The sequence below is a fragment of the Microtus oregoni genome, unplaced genomic scaffold (assembly GCF_018167655.1).
Source record: "Microtus oregoni isolate MIOR12 unplaced genomic scaffold, Mior012 000022F_ref0000154, whole genome shotgun sequence".
NCBI classification, from domain to species: Eukaryota; Metazoa; Chordata; class Mammalia; order Rodentia; family Cricetidae; genus Microtus; species Microtus oregoni.
In genome coordinates, this window is record NW_024543081.1 from 3,864,122 (window position 1) to 3,882,600 (window position 18,479).

At 39.4% G+C, this 18,479-nt stretch overlaps 1 protein-coding gene across 1 annotated transcript in view; it reads left to right on the forward strand.

The window, feature by feature from the left end:
* Positions 1–18,479, forward strand: part of Syt10 (synaptotagmin 10) — a 55,286-nt gene that overhangs the window by 4,215 nt on the left and 32,592 nt on the right. The window contains exon 2 of the mRNA XM_041672302.1: positions 13,182–13,539. Coding sequence (XP_041528236.1) covers positions 13,182–13,539 — 358 coding nt within the window. The remainder of the gene's footprint in view (positions 1–13,181; positions 13,540–18,479) is intronic.

An 18,479-nucleotide genomic window follows, 5' to 3' on the forward strand; every position in this document is an offset into this window, starting at 1 on the left:
GCAAATACTGGTAAACTGGAATTTTAACTAATTTTTTTTAGATTTATTTATTTATTATGTATAAAACATTCCTTCCATGTACACCTGCACACCAGAAGAGGGCACCAGATCTCATTACAGATGGTTGTGAGCCACCATGTGGTTGCTCAGGACCTCTGGAAGAGCAGTCAGTGCTCTTAACTGCTGAGCCTTCTTGCCAGCCCCAAATTTTAACTATTTAACGATTCCATTTATTCTGTTCTCTATAATGTATGAGAAGGCACCAGCAAAACTTCCCACTTAAAATTAACTCAAAGCCAGAACCTTTCTTCATGTTAGATTTCCTACCCTCCAAATAGAAGATAGGTTATTCACTTGTCGCACTTGAACATATGCATTCATGGACACCTAAGTGTGTGCAACTATCTGCTCATATTCTAGTCTAAATAGAATTGATTCATATTAACAATAAAAGCATGTAAAAGATTACTATTATTAATGATATTATTATTATTATTTTATGTGTGTTGGTGTTTTCCCTGCATGTATGCCTGTGCCCCCTGTGTGCACGGGCCAGCATGTCAGAGCCCCTGGAGCCAGAGCTACAAACGGCTGACAATTGCAAGGCGGGTGCTAGGAACCAAACCTGGGTTCTCTGCTGAGCAAGTTCTCTAAGCCATTGCAAAGGAGTTTTCTGTATTAAATGTAGGTAATGTTGAATTCATACAGTTTCACATATGTCTCTTTTTATGTGCTCATAGCCAAATGTATAATGGAGAAAGATGTTAGAACAAAATAAATTATTTTTCTAATTCATAATTATTTTTTCAAAGATCAGTAAAAATTGATTTGTATATTTTCCTGTCAAATTTAGGAACTAACAGTCTCTTTTGTTACTAAAATTTATAATCGCGAAACCATGAAAGCAGAGTGACGGTACAAAGGAACGAAATTCCTCTTCTCAGAGGTCCTGAAATATGATTAGTTCATGCGCCAAGGAGACAGGACTCTCTGATAACAAGTATTTTAATAAAGGCCAGTAAATTATACTTTCTCATTTCTCACTTGTACAGTGTCAATTCTACTGACCAAGTTTAGAAATTTAACCCCGGTGTGAAGGTATAGTTTCTTAATACTAACAATAGATTTCCTTTGCTTTATAGCATCAAATCTACCATAAGGACCCTCTGAACTGTAAGAACTGAGAGGAATATGGGTCTAGCAGACTGTCATGGAAAACTACACGCACACATTCTATTTCCTGTATGCTCAATACAAAGTCAGTCCCATAAGTCCATAGGCTCCACACTAGTGGATGGGAAAGACTTAGAGAAACAACTGCGTCAAGCTTGCGCAGATTCCTTTCCTTGCCATTGCTCTTTGAATGAGCAGTGTAGCAGCGATCTACAGAGCATTTGCATAGTGTTAGGTACTGCACGAAATCTAAGGATGATTTAAAGTGCTCTGAAGGATGCCTACTGGTCTGGCGATATCACCCCAATTTATGTAAGAGAATGGAACAGCTGGAGGACCGTTCCCACTCAGTTCATTCTCACCTCTCTTCACAGCCCCTCCTTCTCGTCTGTGAAGTTGTGCTATGAAGCACTGTAGTCTGAAGGATACAGCCATCTGGGATGGAAGGAAAGAAAGGACCACTTGTTACGTTTTTGTTGAATAAGAAACATTACTGCCAGTTCTTAACTGTCACCCTCTCCTTGGTCTTCCCTTAGTCCTGTTTCTGAACTCAGAGAATTATAGAAAAATAGGCTAAATATTCTAAATTTTATTGTAATTTCTAATCTACTGCAGTAGGAGTTGATGATACATCTAAAAGACAGTTTTAGCCTTGTGCTTTTATTCAAGTGTGTTTTGAGTTCTTACTGTGTGAAATACGGTGCACCATTATTTTATACAGCACCAAGAAATCTAAGAGAATGTTGTCGATAGATTAGGTGTCAATGCTCTCATTTTTAAATTTAATTTGATTTATTTTAAAAGTTATTACTTTTTATTTTAGAGCCTATAATAGAATTACATCATTTCCCCCTTCCATTTCTTCTGTCTAATGTGGTTGTTCTCAGCCTTCCTAATCCTGTGACCCTTTAATACAATTCCTCATGATGTGATGACCCCCAGCCATAAGATTATTTTATTGCTACTTCATAACTGTAATTTATATCTGTGTTTTCTGATGGTGACCCTTGTGAGAAGGTCATTTGGCTTCAACGGGGTCGCGATCCACAGATTGAGAATTGCTCCAAACCTTACCACATACCTCTCCTCATGCTTTTTCAAACACGTGGCCTTTTTGTTTTCATTTCTTATTACATGCATATAGTACAGAATATATGCATGTTCCTAAACAGCACCTGTTTGATCTATAGGTTACTTGCATGTATGTTTTCAGGCTGACCGCTTGGTACTGATAACCAGTTGGTGTGCTCTTCCCTGGAGAAGACCACCTCTGCCAGTCCTAGCTGTCTTAGTTACCTGTAGTTCTTTTTGTAGGGAGGAGGCCTCCAGGGCTTCTCCCTATCCACGTTGGCATGTCTATTGCCATCCTTGTTCAGCTCATGTGTAGGAAGTCATGGAGACTTTATGGGTGTAGCTTCTGACGTTCCGAAGAGACCCCGTCTCACAGCAAACTCCCTAATATTCTGGTAGACTTAGGTGTGACAGTTCAGTGTTTTCTCATCACAAGAAATGTTACTATCCTTTAAACTTAAGCAGATTTTTTAAATTGCTTTTCCTAAACATGTAAGAAGAAAAAAGTCCAAAAGTTCTAAGTTCATTGGAGTAATTTTAAAACTTAACTTTTTGTTTGTTTTTGTTTTTTCTAGACAGGATTTCACTGTGTAACAGCTCTGGCTGTCCTGGAACTCAGTCTGTAACCCAGGCTGGCCTTGAATCACAGAGATCCCCATGCCTCTGGAGCCCAAGTGCTGGGACGATAAGCTGTGCCACCACTACCCAGAAAAACTTAACTTCTTTACATTTTCCCTTATAGAGTGGGGAATTGAACCCAGGGTCTGTATACTGGGCAAACACTCTTACCACTGGGCTACACCTCAGGCCTCAAAGCTAAAATTCTGAGTCCAATTCTTATGAGTCGGTTTTTAATTCAGAATCAATATTGTACTTGTTCTTTAGCCATTTTTCAGACTGTGTCACGGAGAGAATTGACACATCATTTCTTTCTAAAAGGAATCCATATTAATAAAAAATTAATTAGTTATTGTTCTGTATGGCTTTCTGGGCAAAATGTTGAACGTTAACAACGTGGCCAATAAATTTTATTCCATCGCCTTTATTAGCAATTCCCACTAAGAATTTAGTGTGTATGGATGAAGTACTATATTACCATTTGCTGAAGTACATTTCTTCATGCTGTAAAATTCTTATATCGATTTGTATATGGGTGCATTTGCTTTAGTGCAGATGTAACTACACCACAGTCACTTCCTGGCTGTTAGAAACTTTATTAAACCATAACTACTCATGCATGTTGCAGTGGTTCTCAACCTTCCTAATGCTGAGACCCTCTAATACAGTTCCTCATGTTGTGATGACATATAGCCATAAAATCATTTCATTGCTACTTCGTAGCTGTAATTTTGCTACTGTTTCGAATAATAATATAAAGATCTGATCTGCAGGATATCTGATGTGTGACCCCCAAAGGGGTTGCAGCCCACAACTTGAGAACTACTGATCTATTGTGACCTCAGCAACAGGAGATATTTAAAAACACAATTTTATCATCAGTTAAGTATGGTATTAATGCAAACATTTTTCATTTACTGTAACTCAAAGGAAGGGCAAGGGGAAATGAAATTAAAATGGAACTCCTCAGAGGCACTGTGCAAGGGCATGCTGATTGTATTATATGCCTAATGCAGAAATGAACAGTAATTGCTTGCCAGTGTTCAGATCCCTTTCCATCATAGTTAGAGAACTCTTGGTGCCTAGTTCAGTTTGTGGTGTGACCACTGACTAACTTGTGAAGGTGGGGACATCAGAATGTGAGCCTCGGTCTGAAATGTCGAATATAAAGGCTGTATCCTCCAAAACCATGATGAGCTATCCCCTCATCCTCCCTTCCCCTGGATATTTTCATTCAGACACCTGGAATGTGGGCTTGGTAGCTTTCCCTGTAACCCTGGGAAAGAAAAACTCATCAGGGGAGCAAAAAAATTCCTTGGTGTTGCTGAATCTGCCCTTGACTGCTTAAGTTTTCACTCTTTCTCCCTTAACGAAAGAAACATCCCCCTGTCTAAGTCAGTATGAACTTGGTTCTTTGTTACAGAAACCAGAGCTGTGGCTGAACGATTATAACGCGAATACCCAACGAATAGCATAAATAAGTGAACTTCATCAATAATCCCCCAAAGTCCTTTTATTTAATAAAATCCACTGGTTTGAGTTTTACTCTCTGCTCCCTTCTCTTGTGGTATGGTGCCATAAACAAAGGTGTGGTCTATGGTCTAGAATCTGTGGTCACGAAATGAAGAATCAAAGAACCACCAACAAACAAAATACTTAAAACACCCCAGCACAAAACTACAGTTGCTCATTAACTTTAAATTTTCACTGTGACACATTTTGAAAAACTAAAATGAGTGTAATTTCAAAAAAAAATAAATAAAAGCTAAAGTAGGAAGTCATGAGTTTGAGAGGGAGAGGAGACACTTAAGGAGCTTGGGAGGAAGGGACAGGTTCTCAACAAAAGGCTAAAAACCTAAAACAATGGGGAAAGGCTCAGGCAGAAACAGTGCTAATGAAGCAGAGGCTGTTGAGGGTGTGACATTCAGTGTATGCTTTTCTAAGCGATCACCACCAACTGTGTAAGCCAAAGGTCAACAGATCTGACCTATTCACAGGCCATAGTGAATCCCGCCCTTTGAAATGTGAAGACCAAATCACTTGGTCTTCATCAAAGACTCCGTTCATCTGGAATCTTCTGCAGACACATGCCTCCTTAGAGTGGTCTGACATATTTTTTTCAGAACTCTGAGGCTTTATTTCTCTGTGTTAAAGCATGATGAAGAGTAAAGTTAGAGCATGCGCAGTCGCATGGACGTGTCTACAAGCGTAGCAATAGGACAGTGCTTATGCAAATGTATGCGCGCAAACCACAGCTCCAATAGTTTCATCTGATTGTCTGGAAGCCTAATCTAATTTCTGTAAACTTTATTTACTGCCAATCTCATCAAGATATAATGCAATGACAGTTGTGTAATGAAATCTTTTAAATTGTCTGGAGACTGAAATTTTCAGCTCCGGGAGGCCTTCTCCTCAAGCTCGCCTGTTGTAGTGAGTAGCTTGATTCGAAGGCAGGGTGTTCAGACTGCCACCCAGGCATAGACGCTGGGCCTCTTTGCTTAATGGTCTCCCCCGTCCCCCTTTCCTCTCTTCTGTAATGATCTTCTGTAAACTGGGGTGAACAATACTACCACAGGTTTACAAATTCAAACATTCCAATTCTCAAACCATGGGCCAGGCTTCTCACTTGGAAACTCACACCCGCAAGCCAATGTCTTCGCACGAATTCCCTTACTGAGGACAGACCCATACTGTGTCATTTCATAAATGCAAGCACTTATGCCCTTGGGGTTTATCACATTCTCCTGGAGAGCCGAACAGCAAACAAGTAAAAACCAGAGAGACCTGGACAGCTGCAGCTGACTCTTACACTAAAGCAATCATGGCTTCCAGATTTCTGAAGCAGGCAGGCAGGTGCATGTACAACCATCCCATGCTTTTCTATGGAGTTTTCACTCTCCTTTACCTAGAGACTCCATTTCTATTTTTTTACTCTCTAAACGTCTCATAGACTATCACAAATTGATTGACGATTGACTGGAAAAACAGTAACAAGAACTTTTAACCTCTCCTGTCCCAAGACCTATTCTCCCAGCAATTTTCAGGACCATCCTGGAAAACCAAGTGGGCCAGCTCGTGCATCTTTGCCTCAGACCTTCCACGGGACGTTGGCTTTAGCGCTCTGCCTGCGCCTCTGGTATCGCTTACCAATTCCCTTCGTCAATTTTAAGCATCTGAAATGTTTCATTTCAACTAGAAAGAAAAGCCTGTGTCAGCGCCATATGCCACTCTAGTTGCTGCCCTTCCTTCTACTCTCTCTCTCCCTCTCTCTCTCTCTCTCTCTCTCTCTCTCTCTCTCTGAGTACAGTTCTTGAAGTGATTATCTCTGCCCACAGAATGCAATTCCTCACTATCACTTATTTCTTTTTATTAAAATTTGTTTTTTAGATTAATTTTATGCATAGGAGTGTTGGATATCTGTGCATCACGTGCATGCCTGGCGCCCAAAGGGGACACCAGGACATAGGATTCCCTGGAACTGGAGTTAGAACACCTGTGAGCTTCCATGTCGGGACTGAGAATGGAATCCAGGTACTCTGCAAGAGTTCTTATCCTTGGAGCCATCTCCAGCCCCTTTCATTTATTTCTTAAACCATATTAATCATGTTAAATCACAATTACAAAAATACCATTGAAAAATTTCTGGATCTTTGCTTAGCCCTTCAATGGGATTCTTACTTTGTTGAATTAATTTTGTTGTAAAATATTAAATCATAAGGACACGGGCATCAAGCCTTTGCTCTCATTTTGAATATTTATACAAAATACAGTGCTAAATAATTTCCCCCAAGTTTCTCAGTGGTAGGATAGATATCGACACCAGTATCTGAATGGTGCTGTAAAACGGGTCTGTGGTTCTATCATCCTTGTAGAATACTCTCTACACATTCCCTGCAAATGATCCTCTAGCTATCTAGTTAGTCAGAGATCAACAGACAATGGAGGAGCGCTTTAAATGTAAAGGTTTAAATCTGAAACGCTCTGCACAAAGTCATGTATTCTATACCAAACCTCCAGCTAGTGATACTGCTTCGGAATGTGGTAGAAACTACAGCAGGTACAGCCGAGCTGGAGAAAGTAGAACACTGAGCATTGAGTCTGTCTTTGGGAAACAGGTGTGTGTGTGTGTGTGTGTGTGTGTGTGTGTGTGTGTGTGTGTGTAGTTTTTTGAGCCAGTATCTCACTGTATAGCTCAGGCTTCCATGAACTCACTCTGTAGCCTAAGTTTATCTCAAACTCCTGTGATGTTCCTTCCTCAGTTTGCTGGGTGCTGGGATGAGAGGCACGAGAGACCACTCCTGGCTTTGGAGGCCATCTCTATCTTAGCCCTGAGCCCTTTTGCATTTTCTACTTCCTGTGTACTATAAAGAACTTACACACACCAGATGGTGGTGGTGCACATGTTTAATCCCAGCACTCGGGAGGCAGAGACAGGCAGATCTCTGTGAGTTCGAGGCCAGCCTGGACTGCAGGGAGAGTTCCAGGACAGGCTCCAAAGCTACAGAGAAACCCTTTCTTGAAAATAAAAAGTGTAAAAAAAGAACTTGCACGCTTTCATCATCATGATGCTCCACTCAAGCATGTGGGGCTAAGTGACCATGGACCAAACCTTCTGCATCTGTGATCCAGAAATCTCCCTTCATTTGGAGGTGTCTTGTCACAATGAGAACACCAGCAATCACATGACTTCTAATGCATGTTTTCAATTTGCTCCACATGACCATGCCATAGAAAACAGTCACTGAACACAGAAGGTTGAGTAAGTGTGTCCTTGTCTGGAGGACCAAGCGGTGGGAATATTGGTAAGACGGCACTGGTGGGAGAGGGAGAGCAAGAGTCAACCCAAAGTCCCTCATCCATACATAAAGCCCTCAAAACTCTGAAAATTGGTAAGAGTTTGTGAATGGTACCAATCTGACACTAGGAACTTACCTGACTTGGCATTAATTCAGGTCGTACATTATTATGGCCTATAATAATCCCACTTATGTATATGTGGTCACAGATATTAGTATTGTCCTTGATTTCTGGATAATATTCTAGGAAGTATATATACTGATAGATAATATCCAAATAAAAATATATTAAAATACATTGTATTTTAACAATTTGGGTTAAAAGAATGGCAAGACAGGTCAATTTGTAATGATAATACTAGTGTCCAGTGTGTGTATGAGAAGGCCATGGAGTAGAAGAGGCAGAAAGGAACCCATGGGAGTGGCATCATGGGCCTTACTATTCTAGGATGAACACAAGGATGGCCCTTGATAAAATAGGAGGAAAAATGCATTGAGACTACTAAAAACCACAACCAACTAACACTGATCAGAATAAAGAACAGACAGCGAAGCTGGACCCAAAGCCGGAGGCAGAAGCCCAGAGGCACTGTCAGATGTCCGGAAAAGTCTGAGTTCATCGAGAGGGACATGAGACCAAGAGGATGGAGTGAGCAAACATCTCAGCTGCAAAAACAAGACTTGTTGCTTTCTGCTGTCTTGTTTGTGCTGATAGGATAAACTACCACTATCAGAAGTGTTCTGGTGGTTTGCAGAAGTATTTGGTGGCTCCCAAGCTGATGTGATATTTTAGAAAGAAAAAAATGGTAGAAGAAAAATAGAAAACATACTCAGGTTCACACAGGGCTCTGAACTAAATTAGTACTTTCAATGTCAAAGCCTTCTCTCTGGGACAGTGCTGCTACAGGATGTTCCACTCAACGGGAAAGGAGAGATATTGCCAATGACCACTGAAATCCCGCATAATCCTGCGGGTCTCCATCTTCGTTCTTGGCTCCAATTCTGATAGAATAACTGTTGAGAACTTTAGTTTTAAAGTGTACAGAATAATATAAAGTAAATGGTACCTTATAAACTAAGGTGCCATTGATTAAGGTAAATTAAGACCACAGAGTTGGATCTGTCTTTATGTTACTCCAATAATAACACAGATTACATAGTTGATAAATAAAGACTTTCTTCATAGTTCTAAAACTAAGAAGTTTGATATCAAGGGCCTTCGTGCTGCTCCAGAATTCATAAGTCTAACAATTACCCTTCAGTTACTAACCACTTTTGGAATGACATCAATCCATGACTGAACTATGGACTGACCCTCGTGACTATGGCCCCTCTTATATGGCCGCACTTCCCAGCCCAACTGCTTTTGTGTTAATGTTTCCAAGATAAAAACATTGGGGAATACTTTGAAAGCCTAACAGACATGTCATCATCTTTATTCATCTTGTAAAACGTAGTTAATAGACAGAAAGCAGTTTAATCTCACACGTTTTTCTCTTTTCCTCAAGTTATGGTGATAATATGTAATACAATGGTAAAAAACATAAACTCTAAAATGTGAGGGAAAGCCTTCCTTATCAATAGGCTTCGAATAGAAAGCTGTTGTAGTTGTATAGAGAAATATCAATGCCTATCACAATTAGGTAGTAGTAAAAAAACTGGAAAATGGCCTCCCATTTCAGTTAGGAAAAAACAAAGCTTTGGAAGACTAGTAAAAATTAAGAGACAATATTTCTCTAAAATTGTAGAAATTTGTAACCTATATGGCATCTCTTTCACAAGTGGAACTATGAAAATATCCAGTAAAACTAAATCTATATGAAATCCATGCCAATAATTTCTTTTTGACCTTTGTTTTAGAATATCAGTCACAAACAAGAAGAAAGATACAAAGATGCTCAATGTGGCTGTGTTACACTCCTAAGCTGGGCTTAAGCTATATATCTGTTATGATTAATTATTATAGAAAATTATATCAACGTGAAATTATAATCCATTACTGGGGGAAAAGGTAAATTGAAGGAAGAATTTTGTAGCGAATAATTTATATAAAATATTATTTTGTAATTATAAATATTTAAAATTTTATAAAATACATTTTGTCTATAAGTGCCAGGCTTAGACATATGCATCCAGTCAGTGTCAATGATTAATTCCAAAGATTGTGACACAATGTAACTACACCCATGTTTAAAAGAATTTGAAACTATTCTGCTTTGGTGTCCTGGGACTGTCATAAAAATATACTCCAGAATGGATGGCCTAAAGAACAAGAACTTACTTCTCCATCCAGGCAACTAGAGTCTGAGGTCAAGGTATTGGCAGGGTTGAGACTGCTGTCCTTGACCAATGTGATGGCTAGATTTATATCAAGTGATACCAACTATAGTTATCTGAAAGGAAGGAACCTCAACTGAGAAAATGCTTCTATAAGACTGTAGAGTCAGCCTGTAGAACATTTCCTTAATCAGCGATTGATGGGGGCACCAAGCCTATGGCAGGTGGGGACACCATTGGGATAGTGGTCCTGGATTCTATAAGAAAGCAGGCTGAGCAACCCATGGAAAACAAGCCAGCAAGCAGCACTCCTCCATGGCCTCTGCCTCAGCTCCTGCTTCCAGGTTCCTCCTTGCTTAAGTTCCTATCCTGACTTCCTTTGATGATGAATAGTGATAAGGAATAGGTGAGTAAACCCTTTCCTGCCCAACGTGGGTTTTCTGGTCATTGTGTTTTGTCGCTGCAAGAGAAACCCTAACTAAGACAGCCAGGACGACCATCCTATCCCATGTCTTTATGTGATTTTTCCAGCTGGATGTATCTGCCCTCACCTCTCCTCCTCTTTAAATGTGTCAGTGGGTAAGGCTGGATCATATTACTTGATTTTACCAAAACTGCTAAAAGTTGCTTTTCTCAAATAAAGTCATATTTTAAAGTTATTACATCAAGAGATAAATTTAGAAAGGGATAAAAGACAGACACAATCAGTGATATATTCCTAACATTTTTGCTTAAACAGAGGAAATTGGATTTATATTTGATATTGAGGGTAAACAAATTTGGTAATAGAAAAGTATAAGGTTAATCAAATCTAGAAAATTTATCTTTTATTGAGAATCTATTTGACATTAAAAATTTAAATAATGCTATAATGCCACATGGCTGGTTTAGGTCTCTTTGGAAAGACGGAAATGGGTAATGCGAAGATTAATTTGTGTTTGTTTAGTCTTCATGTTTTCTAACAGTTTCAGAATTATGGAAAAACAACATAGTACAGACTCCCGTCATATCCATGTTCAGTTTCTCCTAATAATTATGCCTTACATTGAAATGACACATTTGTTATTATCCATACACTGTTATTGGGAGATTAACTAAAGCCCATACCTTTTTCTTTGGGCTTTCCTTCACCATTGGCTAACGGCCTTTAACTATTCCAGGGGCTTATCCAAGATGATCTACAACATTTGCTGGTTAAGTTGGCTTAGAAGCTCCTTGACTAGGACATTTTTCCGGAACTTTTGCTGATGACCTTGATGATCTATAGGAGTACTTACTGGCTGGGTGTATTTAGAATGCTTACCTTTTAGAACTTGTCTGGTTTTTTTTTTTTATCATGATTAACTTGGGCTATTAGTATGAGGCATGAAGGTTACAGAAGTAAAGAACCACTTACATCATCCCATGCCAAGGTTGGATACTGCGACCACAGGTCATTACTGTGGACTTTCATCACCTTCATTGTCATTAATACTCTATGACAATACTTCATTGTCATAGAGAATATCACTATGAAGGTATGCAGCCAACACCAAAGAAGTAAGGAGCTGTGCTTCCTCCTGAAGAGTAGACTATGCACATAAACTGCTTAGAATTCTTCCAAAGGAAACCTTGCTTCTTTTCTCCACTTATCTGTTTATTCAGCCTCAACCTTTAAACTGTGTTTCAATCATTTTACATGATAAGCATATATTCATACTATAATTATTTTAATGTGTATATTTTTAAATTACTGAATAACAATATTTTAACCTACTCAAATTGCTATTGCAAAACAGTACTAACTGGGCAGCATATAAAGAACAGAAATATGTTTCTCAGAGTCTGCAGACTGGGAAGTTCAGGATTAAGTTACGGGCAGATTCAGTAGCTCATGGGAGCCTGTCTTTGTTTTCTTTTACCACTGGAGAATACCTAAGATTGGATAAGTGTGAAGGTAAGAGATTCGTTTTGACTCATCATCTGGAGGCTGGTAAGTCTACCTCCACCTCGTGAAGGCCTGCTGCCACTTGGGCTCACAACAGACACTTAACGATGCAAAGCAAGGAGCAGGCTTGCTCTTTTACAAGTCCTCTCTCTAACCTAGTAGTCTAGTCCCCAGAGAGGTAAAACTCCAGTGTCAGAGTGGAGCCACGCAAGGACACTCCATCCTTATCACTTGCATACCTCCCCCAAGGTCCTGTCTCCCAGCAGTAGCATTGAAGAACTAACCTTCTAATCCACACATTTTAGAGGAAGCGCATTGTAGTTGAGCTTTATTCTTGGATCATAACTGGCAACTACTTTCTGTAGCCCCATGTGGTAGAAGGACACAAAAGCCCCCTTGGGCCCATCTTAAAGGGCACTATAATCCCATCCACAAAGGCTCTCCCCTCATGACCTAGTCCCCTCCCCAGAGGCTGTGTCTTCTATGTGTTAGCACCCATTACCATGGTGTTTATATCTGAGAGAACAAGTTGAGAAAAAAAATGGTTTACTTTGTGTTTCAGTTCCTCATGTTGAGGCAAGAAACAAAATAAGAATGTCAAATCTCACCTGACTTTTTCTTTATTTCCTATTTGTTTATTTATGTCTCTAGACAATGAGACAATGTCATTCCCATTCTAGGTAGTTCATCACCTCCTTCAGTTAGTCCTATCAGGAAAAGCCCATAGTCATGCCCAGGGGTGTGCTTTATAATCCAAATTCAGGCAGGGAAATTGAAGTTAACCATCACATCCCAATGACATCACCTGCCTTGGGATTTCAGATTTAAACCTAAGAGTTTTAGGAGAGCACAGACATTCAGATGATCGCCCAATTCATTTATTAACTTGGGACTTAAAATTGTATGCATACTAACTTAAAAGTGCATACATACAAAATTATTAGAAAACACTTGCTGAGTTTGAAAGCCTTATTATGTTCTCATAGCAAGGTGCTTTTCTTACTTAGAGTACAGAAAGATGAGCCCAGTACTTAATGCTGTTTTCTGCATAGAAAGGGGAAAGATCATTCAATGGAAGAGGAAGTAAATAGTTTCTATTATATACAGCTTCGGAGTGTAACTTTCTGGCTTTGTGGCAGGAGGTAAATTGGCCACTTTTCACTTGCAAAATCTTGAATCTCTTGTGGTGTGCTCGAGTATGACATGCGTATGTCATGTGTTTCCTGAATCCAGTTGATAACTTCCCATTTGTATCACTATTTCTGCTTCTAATTTATAATGCCAATTGATATTTCTCTCGGTTGTGATTTTTTTTCCAGATATTTCAGTCAGCCTTTTAGCAGTTGTCGTAAGCTTCTGTGGCCTAGCCTTGTTGGTTGTCTCCCTTTTCGTCTTCTGGAAGTTGTGCTGGCCATGCTGGAAGAGCAAGCTTGTGGCTCCCAATGTCAGTGCCCTTCCACAAAGCATTTCAAGTGCTCCAACGGAAGTTTTTGAGACTGAAGAGAAAAAAGAAGTAGAAGAAAATGAAAAGCCAGCGCCAAAAGCTATTGAGCCTGCAATAAAAATCAGCCACACTTCCCCTGACATCCCAGCGGAAGTTCAGACGGCTCTAAAGGAGCATTTGATTAAACATGCTCGTGTGCAAAGACAAACCACTGAGCCTACATCTTCATCCCGGTAAGGAAGGGTCCTGTCATGTGTTATCCCATGAGTGGTTTCAAAAGAGCAAAGCCACAAGCAGAGAGAGGAAGCAGAAAAGAAACAGGAAGAGTCAGTAGCAAGAATGGGAGGGAGGGAGGGAGGGAGGGAGGGAGGGAGGGAGGGAGGAAGGGAGGGAGGAGAGAAACAGGAAAGAAGGAAAGGTAAGTATATCAGACAGTCAAGAGACAAAGAGTAGGACACGGAAGGGAACACAGAGAGAAAATCAAGGGCAAAGAAGTTGAAATGGAGTGGTGTATGACAAGGACTTGGTGGTGTGTGATATCTCAGTGAGATGACAATACACTAGTTATTTGGCTCTTGCCCTTCAAATGTCATGAGCCCATAGCTGCCACTTGCAAGTTTTCAGTTTAGTTCCGTTAACTAATATGTAGTGTACAGTCATTGAAAATGCATATTACAGAAGCATGAGTGTACACAGACACACACACACAGAACTACTGAACCACTCACATTAAAAACAAAGAGAGGGTAGTTTTTAGTCTGCAGTAGTCAGCACCTAAACTGCAAAATAAAAATGTGTTCTTTATCTGAGCCCATGTAGATGAAACTTTTACACCAGGTAAATTCTACAGGAGCCTAAATGTCACGGGCATACCGTGCAGCACACACTTCTTTCTGAAATGTGTCCCCCAGAGGGGAATGAGAAACTGTTACCAGTGAGGTCAGGAACTTCAGAACAGAGAAAGCAGGTAGAACTGTCCCTCGGGATAGCCTCCTGTGCTGATTAAAATTTATAATCCAGCCACAGATGCTAACTAGTTATTTTGAAAACATTTTTAATCAGTGGCGTTTATGGTCACTTAAAACTGTTCACATGTGTGAAATGATCTCATATGCCTCTTTGGTTATTATGCCATTATTCCTGATAAACACGAAACAATTTTTAAAAGGAGCAGATTCCCCCTGTCCACCAGGGATGTCTTCTGAGACCCCAGTAGGTTTCTGAAAGCGCTGATCTCTATAAATGCTATATTTTCCTGTGTGTGCACACCTATATTAGTAAAGTGGTAGCTGTTAATAATGAAGTAGAAAGGTGGTGATTAAAACTGTATGAATCTGGTCCATTTGTCTCAAAGTACTGTACTTATATTCTATATATATGAATTAGCTTTCTTCTTGTTGCGATATGCAATCATATTTCCTCCATGATGCAATAAAGGGAATTAAAGGATGCAGGTATTGTGACATAGAGTTGAATTTCTACATCAGAGTAACTTGAGTGAATTGTGGCGGTACACAGATACAACAGTGTATCTGGCCACCATGATGACATGTTAGTGACTGAGAAACAGGCTGCACAAACTGCATGGATGTGATGGGCAGAAGAGTGAACTGTATCCCCTGGGACACAGAGCAAAGTGAACAATAATTCGTCTCACCAGTCAGAACAGTATTCACTCATTCATAAATTCATAAATTTATGAATCGTTTACTTCCGGAATGTTACATTTAGTATTTCCAGCCCTCAGTTGACCACTGGTAACCAAGACAACAGCTGACAAAGACCAGAGGACATAAAATAGGAGAAGAGGAACTGCTGTTCTAACAATTATAAATAAGTGATTAATGTTCAGAATTAGTCAACTGCAGTTGATAAGTATACACCTCACATAAATAAATTCAGGTGGTGAAGATGATGCAGGTATTCTCTTTGGGGAAGCATCATAAAGGTGAAATTTTATCTCAAATTGCTATCTTTTGATTATAAAGAGGCCATCTGATTATCCCTAGAAAACGGAGAATGACAGACAGCCTACATACTGAAAACGCACGTGAAAGCCAAGCTTTAGCTATGGCATAGCCTCTTGCAGTCAATACATATAATTTAACTTAGGTTTTTCTGTAATTATATGCAAAAACAGCAATTAGGTCAGAAAACTTTTCCTCACTCAGTCCTATTAAACATAAAAATAGTTTGTACACATCTGGTATTCTCTAAGTGAAGAGTAACTGCACAAATCAACAATTTGGCCGGAATGTTGCTGTTTGATCTGCTTCTTGAAGTGCCCTTGTCTATATGGGAGATTGTGGAAGAAGAAAGGAAACCCCTTCCTTGTTATGCCTTCACTATTCTGCAGGAATTATTAGTAATCATCTCTATTATTTGTGAATTAGCCAAAGCCCAGGGAGATTAAATATTTTGCCTGACATAAGGAAAACTTCCAGGACTAGTAATTCAAATTTATCCAGATGGATGGAACATTTCAATTTTTAAACATAATCTTGGTTTTATACAAAGAAAATGGAGTAACAAAGTCGGCTAAAGACAAGCAGCTTGGAGTTGAAAAACATCTTCCTACTTGTTCCACTTAATCAAAGTTCTGAAATGGGGTGTGGCTCCTATGAGGGAATAGGGTCAGGATTCCAAATCTGCTTGGCATGGGGATGAAAGCCTTGGAGACAATTTCATCCCTCCTCCTTCATCCCTCCTCCCTCATCTTCATCCCTCATCCCTCATCTTCATCCCTCATCTTCATCCCTCCTCCCTCATCTTCATCCCTCCTCCCTCATCTTCATCCCTCCTCCCTCATCTTCATCTCTCATCCCTCATCTTCATCCCTCATCCCTCATCTTCATCCCTCATCCCTCATCTTCATCCCTAATCTTCATCCCTCCTCCCTCATCTTCATCTCTCATCCCTCATCTTCATCCCTCATCCCACATCCCTCATCTTCATCCCTCATCTTCATCATGTTGTACGATCTCTTTATACGAAGAAGAGGATATTGTAGAGCTCATTATGCCGTCACCCCAGACATGACATGGAGATTACTTTTTAATAAATCAAATTGTCCAGCTCAAATGCCAATTGTGCCTGACATGGCAAAATCGAAGCTGCATGCATATGCATGCACAGGTGTCCAAAACAAACTTAGCTTTAATTTTTCTCATTTCTGCATCTTATTAGTTCAGACAAGAGATGACATCATGTTTTTTCAAGGTTCAGTTATCCCTTTCTCTTTTGAAGTAACATTCTGACAAGCCTAGAAATTAACAACATTGCTGGACACTGGAAAAATTTCTCATCTCCATTTTCAAATGCTGAAAAGTTTTTCAATTTCTCATCCCCATCTTCAAATCCCTAGATGTTTTCCTCCTCCAGCTATTGGACAAACTACTCAGATTCACTTGTGTGTTTCTTTGTCACTAACGTTCTCGTATGCCCCTCCTGATTGGTCCCACACTCACACTAAACACATGTTTACTTCCGGATGAAATAAATGTGCTCTGTCCTCTGCCCACTCCAAGACTCTGGGACTCTCTAACGAGATTTACATCCTGTGAAACCGACTTCAAAGTAAGCAGGTTATAAATGTCACCTGTGTGGTGGAAAAGGCAAACTTCAGAGCACAGAGGGAATATTTCCAACTGAGCCATAAAGAAGTGTCACTAAGATGAGAGGCAAATAGGAATCCAGAAATCTCCCATGGAGACGTAAGAGTGCATTGCTGATAGAAACACATGAAGTCATAGAACACAACGTGCAGCTAAGAGTGATTTGGTAGCATCACAGTATATGAGGACTTAAAATCATGGCTGAGATGTTCAAAGGCTGTCATTGCCAGTATATGTTCCGTAGAAGTCTTCTGTTTCCAACTCGACAGCTGTTTATGGGAAAGACTGTAAGGGATGACGTGTCTTTTGAAACTAAGGTAGTCAATTTAAAAAGAAACATGAGTCCTGTATCAGACTTACTTAGGTGATATGTTAGTGAACATCTGTCTCGTCCAAGCTTTCAGAAACTTGAAACTACAAGATTTTACAATCTGACCTTACCTAAATTCTGAACGTTTCTACGTGGATAGCTCTGTGCATTTTCCTGATACATATTAGCTTCTATTCTGCTTTTCATAGTAGAGAATGCGCTACAGAAACTCTGCATGATGTAGTGAATTTCAAAGTCAATGAATGAGTTCCATCTCCTTTTCTTGTCCATAGAAATGGATCATGTTGCTTTCCATCTAAATTATCTTTTATTTACTCTAAAATCCTTACTGAAACTATATCTGAGTCTACTTTTATTCCAAGACATATGCTGTTATCTCTGCTATTTAAAATTAAAGTTATAAGCTGGTATAGTATCTTATTCTTGAGCTCGTAGAACCAAAGGCTAAATTCTCAAGCTGCAAAGACATGTGACCTACTTTTATACCCTCCTACCATCCAGCACAGTATAGGCAGGTGCTCAGCAATTGTCAAAGGGTGTTTTTGATTGATTGATCATTACTTCATTTCAGTTTATTCTGCCAGGTATCAGGTGGTAAGGCGGCACTGTGCTCAAATTAGAAGGAGGTTAATGGTGCCGTGTTCACAGATGAGTATAAAAACCAATTTTCTTTTCATTCATTAATGGTGTAAAGATTAAATGAATAGTCATGGGTTCATCACTGTTCATGGTTTCTAAGGACCTATCGAAATGATGAGAAAACAGGAGAGATCTAATCAAACATGAACAAAAGCAAGGAAATGTGGTATAAGATAAATGCTGACTCCATGTTCTGATGGAATTAGCTATGACTGATTATAAAACAATTTGTAAAATGATCATGTACAATTTTACAAAGAATAATTCAATGTACCTTGTTAAACGGAAAGTGAAAAATTATGTAAAACTATGAGTACTGTGTAATTTTATTTACTGTAAGGTTTTTTATATAAATTAAATTTCTTTCAAAAGAGAACAAAAAACTGAAATTACTCATTCCAGGTCATTGTAAGGAATAGAAAACAAGATATAATAATAACAAAAGGGAGCATTTGAAGAAGATGTAGCTAGGAGATCAAGAAGCAATTTTTGCCCAGAAAATAGATGAGACTAAGGTCAACCTCTTTGAGCTAAAAGTTCGTGAGGCAGGTGGTCATGATTCAGTGCATAAGCTGTCTTGTAAAGGGGG